Source organism: Acinonyx jubatus, chromosome B4, assembly GCF_027475565.1.
Source record: "Acinonyx jubatus isolate Ajub_Pintada_27869175 chromosome B4, VMU_Ajub_asm_v1.0, whole genome shotgun sequence".
Lineage (NCBI taxonomy): Eukaryota > Metazoa > Chordata > Mammalia > Carnivora > Felidae > Acinonyx > Acinonyx jubatus.
This window is the reverse complement of record NC_069387.1, coordinates 33,925,656-33,944,615: the sequence shown is the minus strand read 5'-3', so window position 1 is coordinate 33,944,615 and position 18,960 is coordinate 33,925,656. Positions and strand designations below refer to the sequence as shown.

The 18,960-nt window shown below is 38.8% G+C and overlaps 1 protein-coding gene and 1 non-coding gene across 2 annotated transcripts in view; both read right to left on the bottom strand.

The window, feature by feature from the left end:
* ATP6V1E1 (ATPase H+ transporting V1 subunit E1) overlaps positions 1–18,960 on the bottom strand; it is a 30,578-nt gene that overhangs the window by 5,394 nt on the left and 6,224 nt on the right. The window contains exons 3-6 of the mRNA XM_027073892.2: positions 17,479–17,588; positions 17,037–17,103; positions 3,239–3,328; positions 2,587–2,655 (exon numbers count right to left, since the gene is read on the bottom strand). Coding sequence (XP_026929693.1) covers positions 2,587–2,655; positions 3,239–3,328; positions 17,037–17,103; positions 17,479–17,588 — 336 coding nt within the window. The remainder of the gene's footprint in view (positions 1–2,586; positions 2,656–3,238; positions 3,329–17,036; positions 17,104–17,478; positions 17,589–18,960) is intronic.
* On the bottom strand, positions 8,154–8,226 carry TRNAR-UCU (transfer RNA arginine (anticodon UCU)). Its single transcript has one exon. It is a non-coding gene; the product is annotated as a tRNA-Arg (tRNA).

Sequence of the window (18,960 nt, the reverse complement as noted above, 5' to 3'; positions counted from 1 at the left end):
GCAACAGGTATCAAAAAAAAATCAGCCAACTATACAAGCAAGGGTATTCCTATTTATCCAGTAAAAGAATAGATGCACTGCTGGTGGGAACATAAATGATGCAGCTGCTGTGGAAAATGGTATGGCAGTTCCTCAAAAAAAAATTAAACTCTGAATTACCATATGATCCAGCAATTCTATCTCTGAGTATATATCCAAAAGTGAAAGGAGACACTTGAACAGGTATTAATACAACCACGTTCACAGCAGCATTATTCAATTGCCAAAAGGTAGGTAGAAACAACCCAAGTGTTTAACAGATGCATGGATAAACAAAAGATATATGCATATAATTCAGCCTTAAAAAGGAAGGAAATTTGGGGTGCCCTGGTGGCTCAGTTGGTTGAATGTCCAACTCTTGATTTTAGCTCAGATCATGATCTCATGGTTCCGGAGTTCCAGCCCTGAGTTGGGTTCTGCGCTGACAGTGTGGAGCCTGCTTGGGATTCTTTGTCTCCCCTTCTCTCTGCCACTCTCCTGCTCATGCTCTCCCTCCCCTCCTCTCTCAAAGCAAATAAACATTAAAAAAAAGGGAGGTGGGGGGGGAGGTAATTCTGACACATGCTACCACATGACGAACCTTGAAAACCTCACAAAAGGACAAATACTGTATGATTCTACCAGTAAGAGGTACACAGTGTAGTCAAATTCAAAGAGACAGAAAGTAGAATGGTGGCTACCAGGGATTACAGATAGGGGAATGGGGAGTCAGTGCTTAATGGGGACAGAATTTCAGTTTGGGAAAATGAAAATGTTCCGGAGAGGGATGGGGTGATGGGGTGATGACTGCACAACAGTGTACATGTACTTAAGGCCACTGTACAGCTAGAATGCTAATCTTATACCAAGTACATTTTATAATTTTAAAAACAAATGAGCACATCAGGAGGAAAAAAATGCTATACTGCAATTAGGGTGATAAAATGTAATTAGTGGAAAGTCCTATCTAAATAACATTCTGTGGGAGTAGACATGTAAATAACATTTTCTAAAAGGAACTTTAGTTGGAAGCTCAGACCTGCCTCCATAGAATGCTTATCACCCTGGCAAACTCTCCAGTATGTCTAGCTTTCTGTTTTACAAGTTCATACATGAGGCTGTCAGCACAAACATGAGTTCAGGTTACTGGGATGATTTATAAACTAGAATCACAATTTATTTTTTTTATTTTAGAGAAAGAGCATGTGAGTGTGTGAGCAGGGGGGTAGGGAAGCGTGCAGAGAGAGAGAGAGAGAGAGAGAGAGAGAGAGAGAGAGACTATATTAACCACACGCTGAGCGTGGACCTGACTCAGAGCTCAATCCCACAACCCTGGGATCTTGACCTGAGCCAAAATCAAGACTCAGACGCTTACTGACTGAGCCACCCAGGTGCCCCTAGAATCACACTTAATTAATTTATAGTGGAGAGTGAGAGGAATCAACACCTGTGTTCTCCAGCTGGCACTTTTTCTTTCCTAGAAGACAAGTTGCTTGAGAAACAAATTATAGTAAGAATGCAAATATATTATGTACTATTAAGTATACTAATTTACAAGAAGAAATATAATTGCTAAGGAAATGTTAGCTAGGGGAGGCTGGGTGGCTCAGTCGGTTAAGCTTTGGACTCTGGCTCAGGTCATGATCTTGTGGTTTGTGATTTGAAGCCCCACATCTGGTGAACTCAAGCCCTGTTTTGGGTGAGCCCCACTTCTCTCTCTCCCTCTCTCTCAAAAACAAAACAAAACAAAAAAACAAACAAAATAAATATAATTGCTAAGGGATCAAGCACTCAATCCTTTCCTGAAAGCAAACTGCATGGAAATATTTTATTTTTTTAAAGTTTTATTTAAGTAACCTCTACACCCAACATGGGGTTCGAACTCACAATCCCAAGATCAAGAGTCACATGCTCTTCTGACTGAGCCAGCACTCCACATGAAAGAATTTTAATCTGAAGAGCAACACAATGACACAGAATCAGAGCTAGGAGAGCTCATTCTGATTCAAGGTCCTTTGGTCTAGAGCATCCTTCTAATGCTACAGCCTGTATGTACCTGCCATGGTGCCAGCAGTCACCCCTCACACTGGGGCATATTCTCCGTTGGACAGAACATGGAGGAACAACTTAGTATTTGCCTCTGGGCCTGCAGCTATATTTTCACTGCTGACCAACCTTTTTTTCTGGTACCCACATTATTACTTCAAGTATAGGAATACACTGGGTTACAGCCAAACTTTGCTAGTCTGGGAGTAGTGTGCCTCTTTTAGATGGTACTGTCTGCCCATCTTTGTTCCAATCCAGTATGGACTGTTTTTATTGCTGAACTTTCAGAACATTATGGTACTACAATGTTCCCAGAAAGGGAAGAGGGTACTAACTCAGATGGGGCAATTTGACCTCTTTATGAAAAGAAATCAAGAGGCTTAGGTACACTTAATGTCCATAATGTGTTAAGATACCCCTAATTTCCATGGTTGAGCTATCATCTATTTAAAGCATGCAATATAATCTCTAACATTTCAATGTATTAAAAAAAAAAATAGATGTCTTCTTTAAGCTCTTTACCTTTACCAGAGGGAAATCCTGTTTCCTGCAACGAACAATCATTCGCGGCTCCAACAATTGGTACAAACCCTTTAAAACACAATCAGATTCAATTAGTAGGAAATGCAATTCATAAAACCCAATACCAAACAAAATATTTTTATAATTCTTTCATGTAATTTGGAAAAAGACAGAACACACAGTATGAGAACATGATAAAAAGCTTTTGATATCACAAACGAGATAAATACACCCAACACTCCAGTGGTAGAAACAAAATTTATATGGGAATCTTCTCTTTCATCAACTAGGCAGAGGTCAAATGTTATTGTAATTAACGTAAATAAAATAAGAATTCACAAACAAGCAGCAAACATTTAAGATGCATATTGTCTCTGGTCTGAGCCTCATAATTTAAAGCAAGTATTTTAGTGGTGCAATCAAATTAAGGAAGTTTAAGGCCGGAGGTTGCAAGCATATTTGACCCTTGAGTTCTAAAGGACTAGTAAGACTATATAAAAGAGTGGTAAAGTCTGGAAGTCTTAACCACCAGACTTTACTGTCCTCCCATGCATTTGTCTATTAGACAAGGAAAAGAGCGAAAGGAAGAAAGCTGAGATGACAAAACAGAGCTGGTCTCTTAACACATCTTATTGATAACCTATAAAGTTACCTGGAGCACCAGACCATCCAGCAGCACCTGGTACCTGGTTGTATCTTTTACCACTTTGCCGAGTCTTTGTTTTGCTTCATTTAGTAGGTCCTACAAAGAGCAGAGAAGAATAAGTTTCTGGGTCATCAGCTCAGAATCCACCGTGAGGATGGTCCTGGCTCACACCCAATTGCTTCACATTATATTACTGTTTTCATTCAAAACACATTCCAAGACAGATGATAAACCAGATGTCATACCAAGTCCTATATGTCAATACAAGGAAGCATGAAGAATCATCCATAACTCCTGGGGAGTTCACACTCAAGTAGAATAGCCCAGATTATCAATCAATTCAGAAATCTACAAAACTAACATAGAAAGAGCTACATGGTAAAGATTTTAAAAGCAAGCTATTAGGACAATTGTGCAATAGGATTATATTTTTTATTAGGAAAAACACAAATATCTGGATAGATAGCAAAGCGTCAACAATGTTTACCTCTGGGAGGCTAGGTTATCAATGATTTCAATTTTCTTTTTTAAGTGTTTATTTAAATTCCAGTTAGTTAACATATAGTATAATAAGTTTCAGGTGTACAATATAGTGATTCAACATGTCCGTATAACACCTGGTGCTGATCAGCAGTGCCCTCCTTAATTCCTATCACCTACTTAACCCATCCCCTCACCCACCAATGATTTCAGTGTTCTTTATGCTAGTTTGTATTTTCTAAGTTTTTATTTATTTATTTTTGAGAGACAGAGAGAGAAAGAGCAGAGGAGGGGCAGAGAGAGAGGGACAGAGAGAGAATCCTAAGCAGGCTCCACACTGTCAATACAGAGCCCATTGAGGGGCTTGAATTCACAAACCATGAGATCATGACCTGAGCTGAAACCAAGAGTCGGATGCTTAACTAACTGAGCCACCCAGGTGCCCCTGTATTTTCTATAATAAACATTGACTTCTATAATAAAAGTAACTAAAATAAAAATTAAAAGGGATTATTAGTAAACATAACAAAGAGAACACATTGGAAATCATTCATTAGGTAACAAGCATTTATTGGCTTACTGGCAAAAAACGGAGTCTCGTCTTTTAAAAGGCAGAGATAATGCCTCTTAAATTCTCCGACACAGTCTATTCTAGTTAGTATAATCCTTGGAAAGTTATGTTTTTTGGTGTTTTAAGGAGGAAGGAGAGACACATGCTCACCTAGAGACCAGAGTTTGGGGAGAGAGGGTGGAGGGGAGGAAGTGGCCCTCTATGTTGAAAAGCCCTTTGTTCTGAGAGTCACCCTTCATCCCCACCCCTCTGAGAACCACTGCCATGCAGGACACCTGCAGTGAGCTCTTGCTCCACAATGGGCGCCTAGGTGAGGGCATTCGGTATGACATTCAAATCACACATCTAATTTCAAGCAAACGTTTCTTTCATCATTTGACATTCACTAAGTGCAAATACACCAAGATTTATTAAAAAAAAAAATCAGAAGTATTCACTTTAGTGCCAATTAAAAAAAAGCTTTTAATAGAAAGTAAAATAAATTCAAAGACTTCAATAGCACCACTTCAATCGTATCATGGTATGAGCCTGGGTGGCTCAGTTGGTTAGGTGTCTTCTCAGAAGACTGGCTCGGCTCATGAGCTCACAGTTCATGGGCTTGAGCCTCCCGCGTCGGGCTCTGTGCTGACAGCTCAGAGCCTGGAGCCTGCTTCAGATCCTGTGTCTCCCTCTCTTTCTGTTCCTTCCCTGCTGGTGCTCTGTTTCTCAAAAATGAATAAATGTTTAAAAAAAAAATTTTTTTTTAAGAATAAGAATGGTGGCCCTTCACCTGTACAGACTAACTTTGCAGCAATTTTCTGTCAATTTTGACATTAGACAACTAATCAAAGTTCAAACACATACATGCTTTCATATGAAGACTGTTTCTAACATACTAACAAATGAAAAACTAAACAACACGAGCATGCACTACTGTGGAAGATTTTTTTTCATTTTAGTCAATATACAGTACAAAATTGGTTTCTGTAGATTTCTTCTTTTTGTTTTTTTAATGTTTATTTTTGAGAGAGACAGAGCGTGAGCAGAGGAGGGGCATAGCAAGAAGGAGACACAGAATCTGAAGCAGGCTCCAGGTTCTGAGCTGTCAGCACAGAGCCTGACGTGGGGCTCGAACTCATGAGCCATGAGATCATGACCTGAACCAAAGTCGAACGCTCAAGCCATTCAGGTGCCTCACTGTAGAAGATTTCTAATCTGTGGCTGGACACCCCCAAAAATTTCATGAAGGTGTTCTGAGAATCCATGTCATTAGAGTTTATAATGCGAACTACTTAAAATTTCTCTTTTTCAAAAGCAAATAAAAGTTGAAAAAAATTCTAATTCACATATTATTATACACCTTAAGATTATCTTCACTGAATTCAACATCTGTACAAAAAACCTTATACTGATTACAATGTCTCTAGAACATCCATAACTAAGGGAAAACAAAAATACAGTGGTAGTATATCCAAGTTGACTTTCTGTTTATCTGAAAACAAAGACTAACCACACGTACAGTGAGTTATTTGCAAAGAAATGCTTGTTATAAAGCTGCCCAAATGCTCTTATGTTGTTATTAGAGCGCTTTCCTCCCCAAATTATGAAAATAAATGGGTTGATCCAAAATGCAAGGATTCCAAACATCAAGTGATGACTGCAGTTTGTCTCCTTTAGAAACTTTTAACATGAATATAGTTTACCTATTCTTGTATTTCAGTCTATGTTACAATATATACTCTGTCCCCAAACCAAACATGACCAAATGCCATTCACTGGTCAATGATTCATACTTTTCATCTATAACTGTGTATGTGTATGTGTGTATATATACACATATACATATGTATATATGTATGTGTGTATATATGTATATATATATATGTGTGTATACACACATACATATGTGTATATGCATGTATATATACACATATGTACATATGTGTATATATACACATACATATGTGTATGTGTGTATATATATGTATATATATATATACATACACATATTTTAATGTTTATTTATTTATTTTTAACATTTATTTTATTTTTGAGACAGAGAGAGACAGAGCATGAACAGGGGAGGGTCAAAGAGAGAGGGAGACACAGAATCTGAAACAGGCTCCAGGCTCTGAGCTGTCAGCACAGAGCCCGACGTGGGGCTTGAACTCGCATACCGCGAGATCGTGACCTGAGCCGAAGTCGGACGCTTAACCGACTGAGCCACCCAGGCACCCCGTTAATGTTTATTTTTGAGAGAGACAGAGTGTGAGCAGGAAAGGAACAGAGAGAGAGTAAGACACAGAATCTGAAGCAGGCTCCAGGCTCTGAGCTGTCAGCACAGAGCCCAACACAGGGCTTGAACTCGTGAATTGCGAGATCATGACCTGAGCCAAAGTTGGATGCTTAACCGACTGAACCACCCAGGTGCCGGACTTATATTTTTAAAGATTATTAATTTTGAGAGAGAGAGAAAGAGAGAGAGAACGCAAGTGGGGAAGGGCAGAGAGAAAGAATCCCAAGCAGGCTCTACACTGTTAGCCTGGTGCCCAATACAGGGCTTGAACTCACAAACCATGAGATCATGACCTGAGCCGAAGTCAGACAGTTAATTGACTGAGCCACCCAGGTGCCCCCACTTTTAATTATCATATATATATTTTTTAAGTTTATTTGAGAGAGAGAGAGAGAGAGAGAACGTGCTTGCACACATGGGGGAGGAGTAGAGAGAGGGAGAGAAAGAATCCCAAGCAGTCTTCTGTCAGCACAGAGCCGGAGGCGGGGCTCGACCCCCTGAAATATGAGATCATGACCTGAGCTAAAACCAAGAATCAGATGCTCAACCACCTGAGCCACCCAGGAACCCCAGCATAATTATATTTTAACTAGATTATACCACTTGTTAAATGGAAGATAGGAGTATTATAATTGTTTTAAACTTTAAAATGCAGTTTTAATATACTAATTAAGTTTTTTTCCCTAAAAGAAAAAAAATCACTCTTTTATTACATTCTGCACAAAACTGAAAAAGTAGTTAAAATTCCCAGAGGAGTTTGCAAGATTCTAGTTCGTTAATAAATCAGAAAAGGATAGAAAGTTCTTTTACTGTTTCCCTGCTTATGACCCAAAGTAGGAGTCCTTTCCCAACAAGGCCCTATTGAGAGATGGGCCCAAGTAACAGCAAAATAGTATAGTTTGAAGCCTGAAACAAGTTAACAGGCATGTTTTGCTAAATTTACCTAAGCAAAACCAAGTACTTTTTTTTGTTACTGAAGTACAGTTGACATACAATGTTATATTCCTTTCAGGTGTGCTACCTAGTAACTGGACAATTCTACCCACTACTCAGTGTTCACCACCGTTAGTCACCATCTGTTACCATATGACATTACATTATTGACTATATTTCCTACGCTGTACTTTTCATCTCCATGACTTGACTTATATCTGTACCTCTTAATCCCCTTCACCTCACCCAACACCCTCCCTTCTAGCAACCACCAGTTTGTTCTCTGTATCTGTTTGTTCACTTGTTTGTTTTTCAAATTCCACATATAAGCAGAATCATATGGTGCCTGTCTTTCTCAGACTCATTTCACTTGGCACAATAGTCTTTTATCCATCTATGTTGTCACAAATAGTTAAGGTTTCCCTCTTTATGGTTAATATTCCATTGTGTATATACACCCCCTTCTTTATCTATTCATCTATCAATGGACATTTGGGACATTTGTCTTGGCTATTGTAAATAATGCTATAGTAGGGCTGCATATATCTTTTTGATTAGTGTTTCCATTTTCTTTGGGTAAATACCCTGTAGGAGAAGTACTGGATCATATGGTATTTCTCATTTTAAAAAGATATTTTTATTATTTTTTAAGGTCATCTCTACACCTGATATGGGGCTTGAACTCATGACACTGAGATCAGAAGTCACATGCTCTACCAACTGAGCCAGCCAGGCATCCCTGGATCATATGGTATTTCTATTTTTAATTTTTTGAGGAACCTCCATACTGTTTTCTAGAATGGCTGCACCAGTTTACACTCCTTCCAACAGTGCACGAAGGTTCCCTTTTCTCCACACCCTTGCCACCACTTATTTATCTTTTTGACAGTAGCCGTTCTGAAAGGTATGAGCTGATACTGTGGTTTTAATTTACATTTCCCTGATGATTACTGATATCGAACACCATTTTAAAAATGTCTATTTAGGTCCTCCACCCACTTTTTAACTAGATTATTTCAGGGAGGTGGTGTGGTGTTTAGGTGTAGAAGTTGTTTATGTATTTTTATATTTACCCTTTATTGAATGTATTACTTGCAAATATCTTCTCCCATTCAGTAAGCTCCCATTTTGGCTGTTTTGTTGTTGTTTTTTTTTAAGTTTATTTTTTAAAATTTATTTTGAGAGAGAGAGAGTACATGGGAGGAGCAGAGAAAGGGGGAGAGAGAGAATCCCAAGCAGGTTTTGCACTATCAGCGCAGAGCCCAGTGTGGGGCTTGAACTCACAAACCATGAGCTCATGACCCGAGCTGAAGTCAAGAGTCAGACGCTTAACTGACTGAGCCACCCAGGTGCCCCCCTATTTTGTTTTAATGATGAAAAACAAATACATTTAAATTAACAACAAGGGCACCCAACTGACTCAATCAGTGGAACATGCAACTCTTGATCTAAGGTTGTGAGTTTGAACCCCACATTGGGTATACAGATTAAAAATAAAATCTTAAAAAAAAAAAGTTAACAACAAAATGTCAAAAAGGACAATCCTTTTCCTTCTTCTAAGTATGTAATTATTAGACGATAGTCACTTTCTTTTTCACATTTTCCCCATGGTGGTATTATCTCAGTGGTTGTATCAGGTTGGCTTTATTTCCATTTGTTACAGAACATCAGCTAGCTTTTGCTTTAAAGCATTTATCTGACAGAGGTATTTCTATGGATAACCACTAATAAAGGAATCTACTAAAGAAACTGTAAGACTATCACCCTTTTAATACACTGAGTGTGATTAGCTTTTAAGATTTTTCTAGTCCCTCCATAAGAGACTCTTAGTTTAGTGAACAAACTGAGGGCTGATGGAGGGAAGTGGGCAGGAGGATGGGTTAAGTGGGTGATGGGTATTAAGGAGGGTACTTGTGATGAGCACTGGATGTTATACATAAGTGATGAATCACTAAATTCTCCTGAAACCACAAATCAAATAAAAACAAAAACAAAAAACAAAGCCAAATAAAATAACCAACAAAAATGACTTTTCTAGTCCCTGAGGGCTCAAGAGAAAGTAAACCCTCAAAATCTCCCCCACAGCAACAGTCAATCTCAGATATATTCTACACAAAGCAGACTAAACCCTCAGAGCAAGAAATATTTAAACAGTAATCCATCTCCTCACAAAGACCTGGAGTCTGAAGACAGGGTTATAATTTTGAGTTAGTCCAGACACTGAAAGACATGATGACAGCAGTAATGTAAAAAACATTCTTTAAGTTCAAAGGAGGAAGAGCATAGATTTAAAAAGAAAAAAAAAGAAAGAAAGAAAGAAAGAAAGAAAGAAAGAAAGAAAGAAAGAAAGAAAGAAAGGAAAAGGTGGATCATCAATTTGTGAGGGGTTGGTGGGGGGGTTAAAGAAACTGGGTGGAATATGATACCCTGACAAAACAATTAAAATTTCTTCCTTTTTTTTTTTTTAGAATTAAAATTTCTACGTGAACATAGTGAAACTATTAAGAGGTGCTCAAAAATCAACCTCTAATTTTTAAATTTACTTTTAATGTTTTTATTTATTTTTGAGACAGAGAGAGACAGAACATGAGCAGGGGAGGGGCAGAGAGAGAGGGAGACACAGCATCTGAAGCAGGATCCAGGCTCTAAGCTGTCAGCACAGAGCCTGATGTGGGGCTCGAACTCACAGACTGTGAGATCATGACCTGAGCTGAAGTCTGATGCTTAACCGACTGAGCCACCCAGGCGCCCCTCAACCTCTAATTTTAAGTGTCCATCAGAACAACCTAACCCCGAGAAGTATTATCACTTCAATCCGAACAGTCTGGTTAAGAAGTCATTTAAGGCTTCACACAATCTAGGAAGCTTATGAGCACAAGGATTTAAAGCATACACTCTGTAAGATGTTTGGCTGAAAGAAACTGTAGCCCCTCCTCATCGTGGAATCCCTCAAGTATTTTTCTTTGGGCTGGAATTGACCAATCAACTATGGTCAAGCAAAGAGGAGTGGAGTATGGAGATAGGTTTGCTGTAAGAGAATAAAATTAAATAAAGATGACTTGTAAAGAGCAATACTAGCCATCTGTAAAAGTAGCCCACTATGAAAAATCTGGAAATAGGTTAAGTGAGGACTTTTAACACCATCTAAAACTCCAATCAAGGAGGCAGGGAAGCCAGAATAAACCCAAAACTCTAGCTAAGAAGGCTGAAACCTGACTGACATAAATTATACTGTCCCTTGAGTATTCCCATAACTTAAAAGATATGCCATCATAGGTGAAAGAGGCAAATTATGATCAACAATGGTACAAACCACTAATATCTTAGTGACACTCTTTGATACTAAATTCAAACTTTCTGGGGCACCTGGGTGGCTCAGTTGGTTAAGTGTCCAACTCTTGATATTGGCTCACAGTTTGTGAGATGGAGCCCCACATCAGGCTCTGTGCTGACAGTACGAAGCCTGCTTGGGATTCTCTCTCTCTCAAAATAAATAAACATTTAAAAAATAAATAAATTCCAACCTTCTGATTATCATCTGGCTCCCCAAGCAGCTTTTCCAAGGAGAGATGTGTAAATTACTGCAGTTCACATGTCAGTTTACATTTTATTATCAGTACTTTGGAAGGACATATCTGCCCACTTGAACCTGACTGCCTCTAACCTAACTGCCCTCTTAAACCTGACTGTTTTATAGGAAACAGAAGGTTCAAAGTGCTTAAAAAATTTGCCCACCGAATAGCTGATACCGGGAAACAGAAATTCAAATCTCACAGGAATTCCAAAGCTTGTGCTCTTAAACATCAGGGCAGGCAAGGAAAAAGGATAAACATCAGAGAAAATAACTACTAGAAATAAAATGTTTTCAAATAGCGAAATCCATTTAAAGCAGGTATGTATGCTTTGATGAATATGTAACCCTGTCTGCTCTGTTTCCTCAGCCCTCTAGGCCTCTTACTGTGTTTGCTAAACTGTAAACTACTTGATGGTAAGAAGTTAGACTTGGCAAAGGGCTAAGGAAACACATGTCTTTAGAACTAAAATTATAGAAATGTTTATTTTCACAAAATTCTCACTATAAATTAAAAAAATAAAAGCTCAGCTGTACAGTGAACTCAAGTTGCATGCTATAGAATACTTGTAACTTTGTATCTGAGATCAATGCACCAGCAGCTCCCACAGCCCCGCTCCTTAGGAGGCCATGCACATGCCTCCAGTTCCTCACCACACACTTACTTACACCACACACTTTTCAGGCCATTACAGTCTGGCTTTCTGCCTTCATTAATCCAATGAAAGTGCTCTGGCAAAAGTCAGAAATGACACCTTGAATGCCAAATCTGTGCTCTACCTACTCTGATTCTTAGAAGCATTAGCTGCTATTTTAGATTCTCATTTTGTTCAAGTTTTCTGTTCCCTTAGCTTCTTATTCTTCTCCAACACGACTGCTTTTTTCTTCATGTTTCCTTAGCAATCCCTTATCTTCCTGCCTATTAAATATGATGCTTCTTGGGGGTGCCTGGCTAGCTCAGTTGGTAGAGTATGCAACTCTTGATCTTGGGGTCATGAGTTTAAGCCCCACATTGAGTGCAGAGCTTACTTAATTAAAAAAAAAAAAAAAAAAAGATGCTTCTCAGTTTGTTTACTTGGCCCTATAATTCGACATCCACAACCTTGGTGATCTCATCCATTCCTTCAGCTCTACCTGGAATCAGTGTGCTGTCCATATAGAAGTTCCAACCTCTCAGGACGCCTGGCTGGCTTAGTCAGTGCAGTGTGCAACTCCTGATCTCAGGGCTATGGGTTCAAATCTCACAACGGGTGTAGAAATTACTTAAAAATAAAATTTTGGGGGCGCCTGGGTGGCTCAGTAGGTTGAGCGTCCGACTTCGGCTCAGGTCATGATCTCGCGGTCCGTGGGTTCGAGCCCCGCATCGGGCTCTGTGCTGACAGCTCAGAGCCTGGAGCCTGTTTCAGATTCTGTGTCTCCCTCTCTCTCTGCCCCTCCCCGACTTACACTCTGTCTCTGTCTCAAAAATAAATAAACATTAAAAAAAATTAAAAAAAAATAAAATAAAATAAAAATAAAATTTTGGGGGTGCCTGGGTGGTTCAGTTGTTTAAGCATCAGACTCTTGATTTTTGCTCAGGTCATGATCTCAAGGTTTGTGAGTTCGAGCCCCATGTTGGGCTCTTCAGTGACAGTGCGGAGCCTGCTCAGGATTCTTTCTCTCTGCCCCTCCAGCTCTCTCTCAAAAAAAAAAAAAAAAAAAAAAAAATCAATCAACTTAAAACCACAACTCATACATAGCATACTAGGATATTAAATTCCACAAAAGCAGGAGCTAAATTTTATTATATCTCTAGTAATTAGAATCGTGCTTGCACCTGGTAAGAATTCAAATATTTGATAATAAATGATTAATCTAAATTTTAGATATTAATGGGGTGCCTGGATGGCTTAGGCAGTTAAGCAGCCGACTTTGGCTCAGGTCATGATCTCAGGGAGTTCAAGCTCTGCATCAGATGAGCTCCAGGCCCACTTCGAATAGTGCGGAGTCTGAGTGGAATTCTCTCTCACCCTCCCTCTCTGCCCCTTGCTCACTCACACCCTCTCAAAAATAAGTGAATTTTTAAAAATCACTTAAAAATATAAACTAAATAAAAATAAAAGTACAATTTTTTTTAATTAAAAAAACAATACATGCTATAACCCTTGGCACTCATATTGAGGCCTGCTACTGAGATATTTTAAGTTACAGGTCTCTAAACTCTTGACTATACAAATAACAGCATCTACACAGTAGCTGACACAGTTGTCATTTTTGACTCCAGGCATATATCAAAGATGTAGCAACTTAAATAGTTCAGGGCTTTCTGAGCACTGGCACCAAACAGCTGGGAGAATATTTCAACTATCCAGACCAATTAAGAGAAGGGTCACCACAGGAGGAGATGGGGTGGGGAAAGTGAAGTAACACTTCTTAAACAAATACTATATGCCAAGTGTTAAGCTAGAGCATTTAAATGCATTCTTGCATTCGATCCTTATGAGAGCCTAAGAACCCTGTGTTTCAACTGGGCCAAGAGACTGATATTTGTTGGTATAAGCCTTATGGATTTGATTCCTTAAATTTTAAATTTTTATTTTTATTTTAGAGAGAGAGTGCACGTGTGTAAGACAGAGGAGGGCAGAGAGAGAGAGAGAGAGAGAGAGAGAATCTTAACCAGTCTCCACACTTAGTACAGAGCCCAACTCAGGACTCGATCCCACAACCCTGGGATCATTACCCAAGCCAAAACCAAAAGTCAGATGCTCAACCAAGCTACCCTGGTATCCGATTCTTTAAATTTTTAATGTGCATGTAACACTATGTAAAAATAAATTTGATGTTTTAAATATTTTATTTAATTTTGAAGTTTATTTACTTTAAGAGAGATAGAATAAGTGGGGGAGGGGCAAAGAGAGAGGGAGAGAGAGAATCCCAAGCAGGCTCCATGCTGTCAGTGCACAACCTGACATGGGGCTCGATCTCACAAACCACGAGATCACGACCTGAGCCGTTATCAAAAGTTGGACACTGAATCAACTGAGCCACCCACATGCCCCTTTATTTTTTAAAAGTAGGCTCCACACCTAACTTGGGGCTTGAACTCACGACCCCAAGATCAAGAGTTGCATGCTCTACTGAGTCAGCCAGGTACCCCAAAATAAATTTTACTTTTAAACAGTTTAAAAATTATTTTTAAAAAGAGAAAAACCCAGAGGCACCTGAGTGGCTCAGTCAGTTAAGTGTCTGACTTTGGTTTAGGTCATGATCTCACAGTTTGGGAGTTCGAGCCCCATGTCAAGCTCTGTGCTGACAGCTCAAGCCTGGAGCCTGCTTCGGATTCTGTGTCTCCCTCTCTCTCTGTCCCTTGGCCACTCATGCTCTCTCTCTCTCACTCTCTCAAAAATAAACAAACCTTAAAAAAAATTAAAATAAAAAAGAGAAAAACCCAGCCCTCTGAACCAAGCACCATAATTAATACATACCAAAGAGGAAATTGAGGGTCAGAAATAATAATTTACTCAAACTAATATGGCAAAGCTGAAAGACTTGTAAGCCCAAATTCTTTTACAACAAACTACCTTCCCTAAGCACATACTATTATTTTAAGAGAAGCGTATAAACTAGGTCAATCAATTCTGGTTGCTAAAGAAATCTGAATCCTGTGGAAAAAAATCAACCACTGGTTACTGAAACTCAACATTTTAGTGAAGACATTAGGTAACAACTACCCTCAGGTGTTAACATTTTGCAGTCAACATTTCCACAAAAAGCTGTCTAGTCCTCCTTTTATATTTTATAGAGTATGAACTATTCATTCCCATGTAACAAGATAATTTAGCAACACATTCCCTATTTTCCCATATTCCTAGAATTTGAAAGCATTCACATTTGAAGTGCTATGAAGGTTATGTTAATAAGCAATCTCTGTTGTCCTGAACTTCAGCCCCTCACTTAACATCCTGACAGACACATCCAACTGGAGATTTCTTGGCCCCTTAAAGTATGTCCAAAAGTAAGCTAGCTATTCTTTTTTTTGTTTTGTTTTTTGTTTTTTGTTTGTTTGTTTTAAGCTAGCTATTCTTAAAAGACCTTGCCCTCCAGGAGCACCCGGGTGGCCCAGTTGGTTAAGCATCCAACTTCGGCTCAGGTCAGGATCTCACAGTTTGTGAGTTGGAGCCCCAGGTTGGCTTCTGCACTGACAGCTAGAGCCTGGAGCCTACTTCAGATTGTGTCTCTTTCTCCCTCTCTGCCCCTCCCCCACTTGTGTGTGCACATTCGCTCTCTCTCAAAAATAAACTTAAAAAAAAAAAAGAGCTTGCCCTCCTAACTTCCCATTTCATTAACACAATCACCATTCTCCTAGTTAACCACATCTGAAATTCAGTATTTAGCACTGAACTTGGAAGAAGAGTTAGTCAGTAGTCAATGTCTGGAAAGTCTTCCTGCAAAATGTGTCAACACTGACACACTTATATTCGTTTGTGTTTCTTTAATCTTCTAAGAAAGTGGTATGTTTTTAGGGCACCTGGGTGGCTCAGTCACTTAGGCATCCAACTCTTGATTTCAGCACAGGTCATGATCTCAGGATCATGAGATTGAGCCCCCCACATTAGGCTCCGTGATGGGCCTGGAGTCTGCTTGGGATTCTCCCTCTCCTTCTGCTCCCCTGCTTGCATGAACAGACACACTCTCTCAAACAAACCAAAGAAAGGTATGTTTGCCATTTATTCAAATTTTATATTTTTAGTTTTATAGCTTTTTCATATGAATGCTGGCTTATTCACTAGCATTTACCCATAGTTTTTGTAACCATTTATCCGTAGTTTTTGTAACCACTACAAAGGAATCTACTTTTTATTTTACTTGCTAATTGGTTATTGTTGGTATATAGAAAAACTATTCATTTTTTATACTGTCTTTATAGCCAGTCACCACTTTGAACTAATCACTAGTTCTTACAGTTTTTCAGATGTTATATTTTTTGTATAGGCAATCATATCTGCAAAAAAAATTATTCCTTCTTAATTTGTGTATAATTCCTATTTCTCCACCTTAAAGGAATCTAAGGCCTGCACCACAATGAAGAACAGTGGAAACAGCAGGCATCCTTGTTGGTTCCTGAAATATAATTTATATGAATATTTTTTTTCAGTAAACACTACACACAATGTGAGGCTCAAACTCACAACCCCGAGATCAAGACTCACATGCTCTCATGACTGAGCCAGTCAAGAGTCCCTAATTCAAATACCTTTAAACTTTCTCAACTAAATGTATGTTTCAGTAGGTTTCTGCCTTCTTCCTCAGATGACAATACTTCCCAAATGGCTATCTTGTGTCTAACCTCTTCCCTCTTATTTTTTTTTTTTTTAATATTTATTCATTTTTGAGACAGAGTGTGAGTGGGAGAGGGGCAAAGAGAGAGGGAGACACAGAATCGGAAGCAGGCTCCAGGCTCTGAGCTGTCAGCACAGAGCCCAACACAGGGCTCAAACTCACGGACTGTGAGATCATGACCTCACCTGAAGTCAAATGCTTAATTGACTGAGCCACCCAGGTGCTCCTAACCTCTTCCCTCTTAAATTTAGCCTACATACTCATACCATGAACCCTATTTATGATAATTCTCATAAAATAAAATAAAAACTTCAATAGCTTCTACTGAAAATAGGTGAAGCTCTTTTAGCCTTGCACTCTTGACCATAATTTTACTAATTTTATTCGTCCCTATCACCCTCACATACTGTATGGTCCACCCATAATGTGCTGTATAACCAAAAGAGTCTATACGCTCTGTGAGATCAGAGGGTCTTTGAAGACATGGCAATATCTTATTCACTTTGTATTTACTACAACACCTAGTATAATGATTTGCTGACCAAATGTTTTCTAAAAACCATTCACCTCCTTAATTAGCTAATGCTAACTAGTGCATTCTCTATAATAGGTAAATAAACACTTTACAATTTTATAATAGGGGCTAATTACTCACTGTAATAAGGTCATCTCTCGCTCTGAGGACTTTGAGCCTTGCTTGATTCATCAAATTAGACATCTGACTGCAAAAGATATGGAAAAATAGTAGCAGTACAGCATAAAAATATAGAAACTGTAGAAAAAATATACAGCTTCCTACATACGCACAAATACTCCTCTTTGCATATACTCGAGTGGCTTCTATAAACTTATTTTCAAAGATAAAGAAGCACTTTTATATCAGTTATTCCAACTTTTTTTTCAATAATCCTGTGAAGCTTCCGTTTTCACAAAGGAAGGAAAATAATTAAGCAACTTGCCCAAGGTGAGAAAAGTGTAAGTTGGTCCAGTTAAGACTTGAATCCATACCTCCCTGACTCCAAAGCACATGCTCTGTCTTTTGTCCCACTGACTTTTCAAAGCTTCCTTAGCTAATATTGTGACCAGGATCTACTTACATTTTCTTCTGCTGCTCAATCTGCTTTTCTTTCTTCTCATAGTATTCCATAATCTTCAGTCTTTGGGTTTGCACAAGACGACCTTTCTCAATGTTGAACTCTTCCTCTGCCTACCAAGGAATTAATTATTATTAATTCATTACAGCAGATCTGGAGTTTTATTTTAAGCAGCTGGTAACCAGAGGTACTTGCTTATAATTATCGTTTTCCATATCAAACATAGGAAGTTTATTATGACTTGTCTTCAAGAATTATTTCTAATTTACTTAAAAGAGATAACCACTGATTTTCATCATAAATGATGAACCAGAAAACTAAAAACCTGATCAAAAATAATCATACCCAGTGGTGCCTGGCTGGATCAGTTGGTAGAGCATGTCACTCTTGATCTAAGGGTCCTAAGTTCAAGCCCCACGTTGGGTGTAGAGCCTACTTAAACTAAAAATTAAAAAAAAAGAAAAAGAAAAAGGATAATAGTACCTACCCACAAAGTCATAAAGGATATATTGATAGAAGGTTCTGTATATGAAAAAAATCATTGGGGCGCCTTGGCTGAGCATCCGACTTCCGCTCAGGTCATGATTTTGTGGTTCATGGGTTTGAGCCCCGCATCAGGCTCTCTGCCATCTGTGTGGAGCCCACTTAACATCCTCTGTACCCCAGCCTCTCTCTGAACCTCCCCAACTCACACTCTCTCTCTCTCAAAAATAATAAACATAAAAAAAAATCATTATGTATTCTAAATTTAATCCATTTGCTTACTAGGGGGCTAATGAAAAGAACACAGAATTTGGAGTTTAGAAGATCTGGGTTACTGCCTAAAGAATCTGGTCAAGTAATCTCAGTTTTAGTCCTCCCTTATAAAAATAAAAGAATTATAACAGCATTCTTGCCTCCATTGATCAGAAAAATAAGATGAATCTAACAGTCGTTTTAAAATTATAAATTAGGGGTGCCTCAGTCAGTTAAGTGGCCAACTCTTGGTTTCAGCTCAGGTTATTATCTCACAGTTGATTGAGTTTGAGACCCGCATTGGGCTCTGTGTAGACAGTGTGGACCCTGTTTAGGATTCTCTCTTCCTCCCTATTTCTCCACCCCTCCCACGTGCTCTCTCTAAATAAATAAACTTTTAAAAAACTTAAAAAGAAAAAAACAAGCACAAATTAATGAAAAAGCAAAATAACAACATAAAAATACTACACCTCTTTAAAAAAAATTTTTTTTTAATGTTTATTTATTTTTGAGAGAAAGAGAGAGACAGAGTGTGAACAGGGGAGGGGCAGAGAGAGGGAGACACAGAATCTGAAGCAGGCTCCAGGCTCTCAGCTGTCAGCACAGAGCCCAACATGGGGCTCAAACCCATGAACTGTGAGATCATGACCTGAGCCGAAGTCAGACCCTCAGTCAACTGAGCCACCCAGGCGCCCCAATACTACACCCTCCTTAACCAGCTATCATAATTACCCATAGATGCTAAATGTC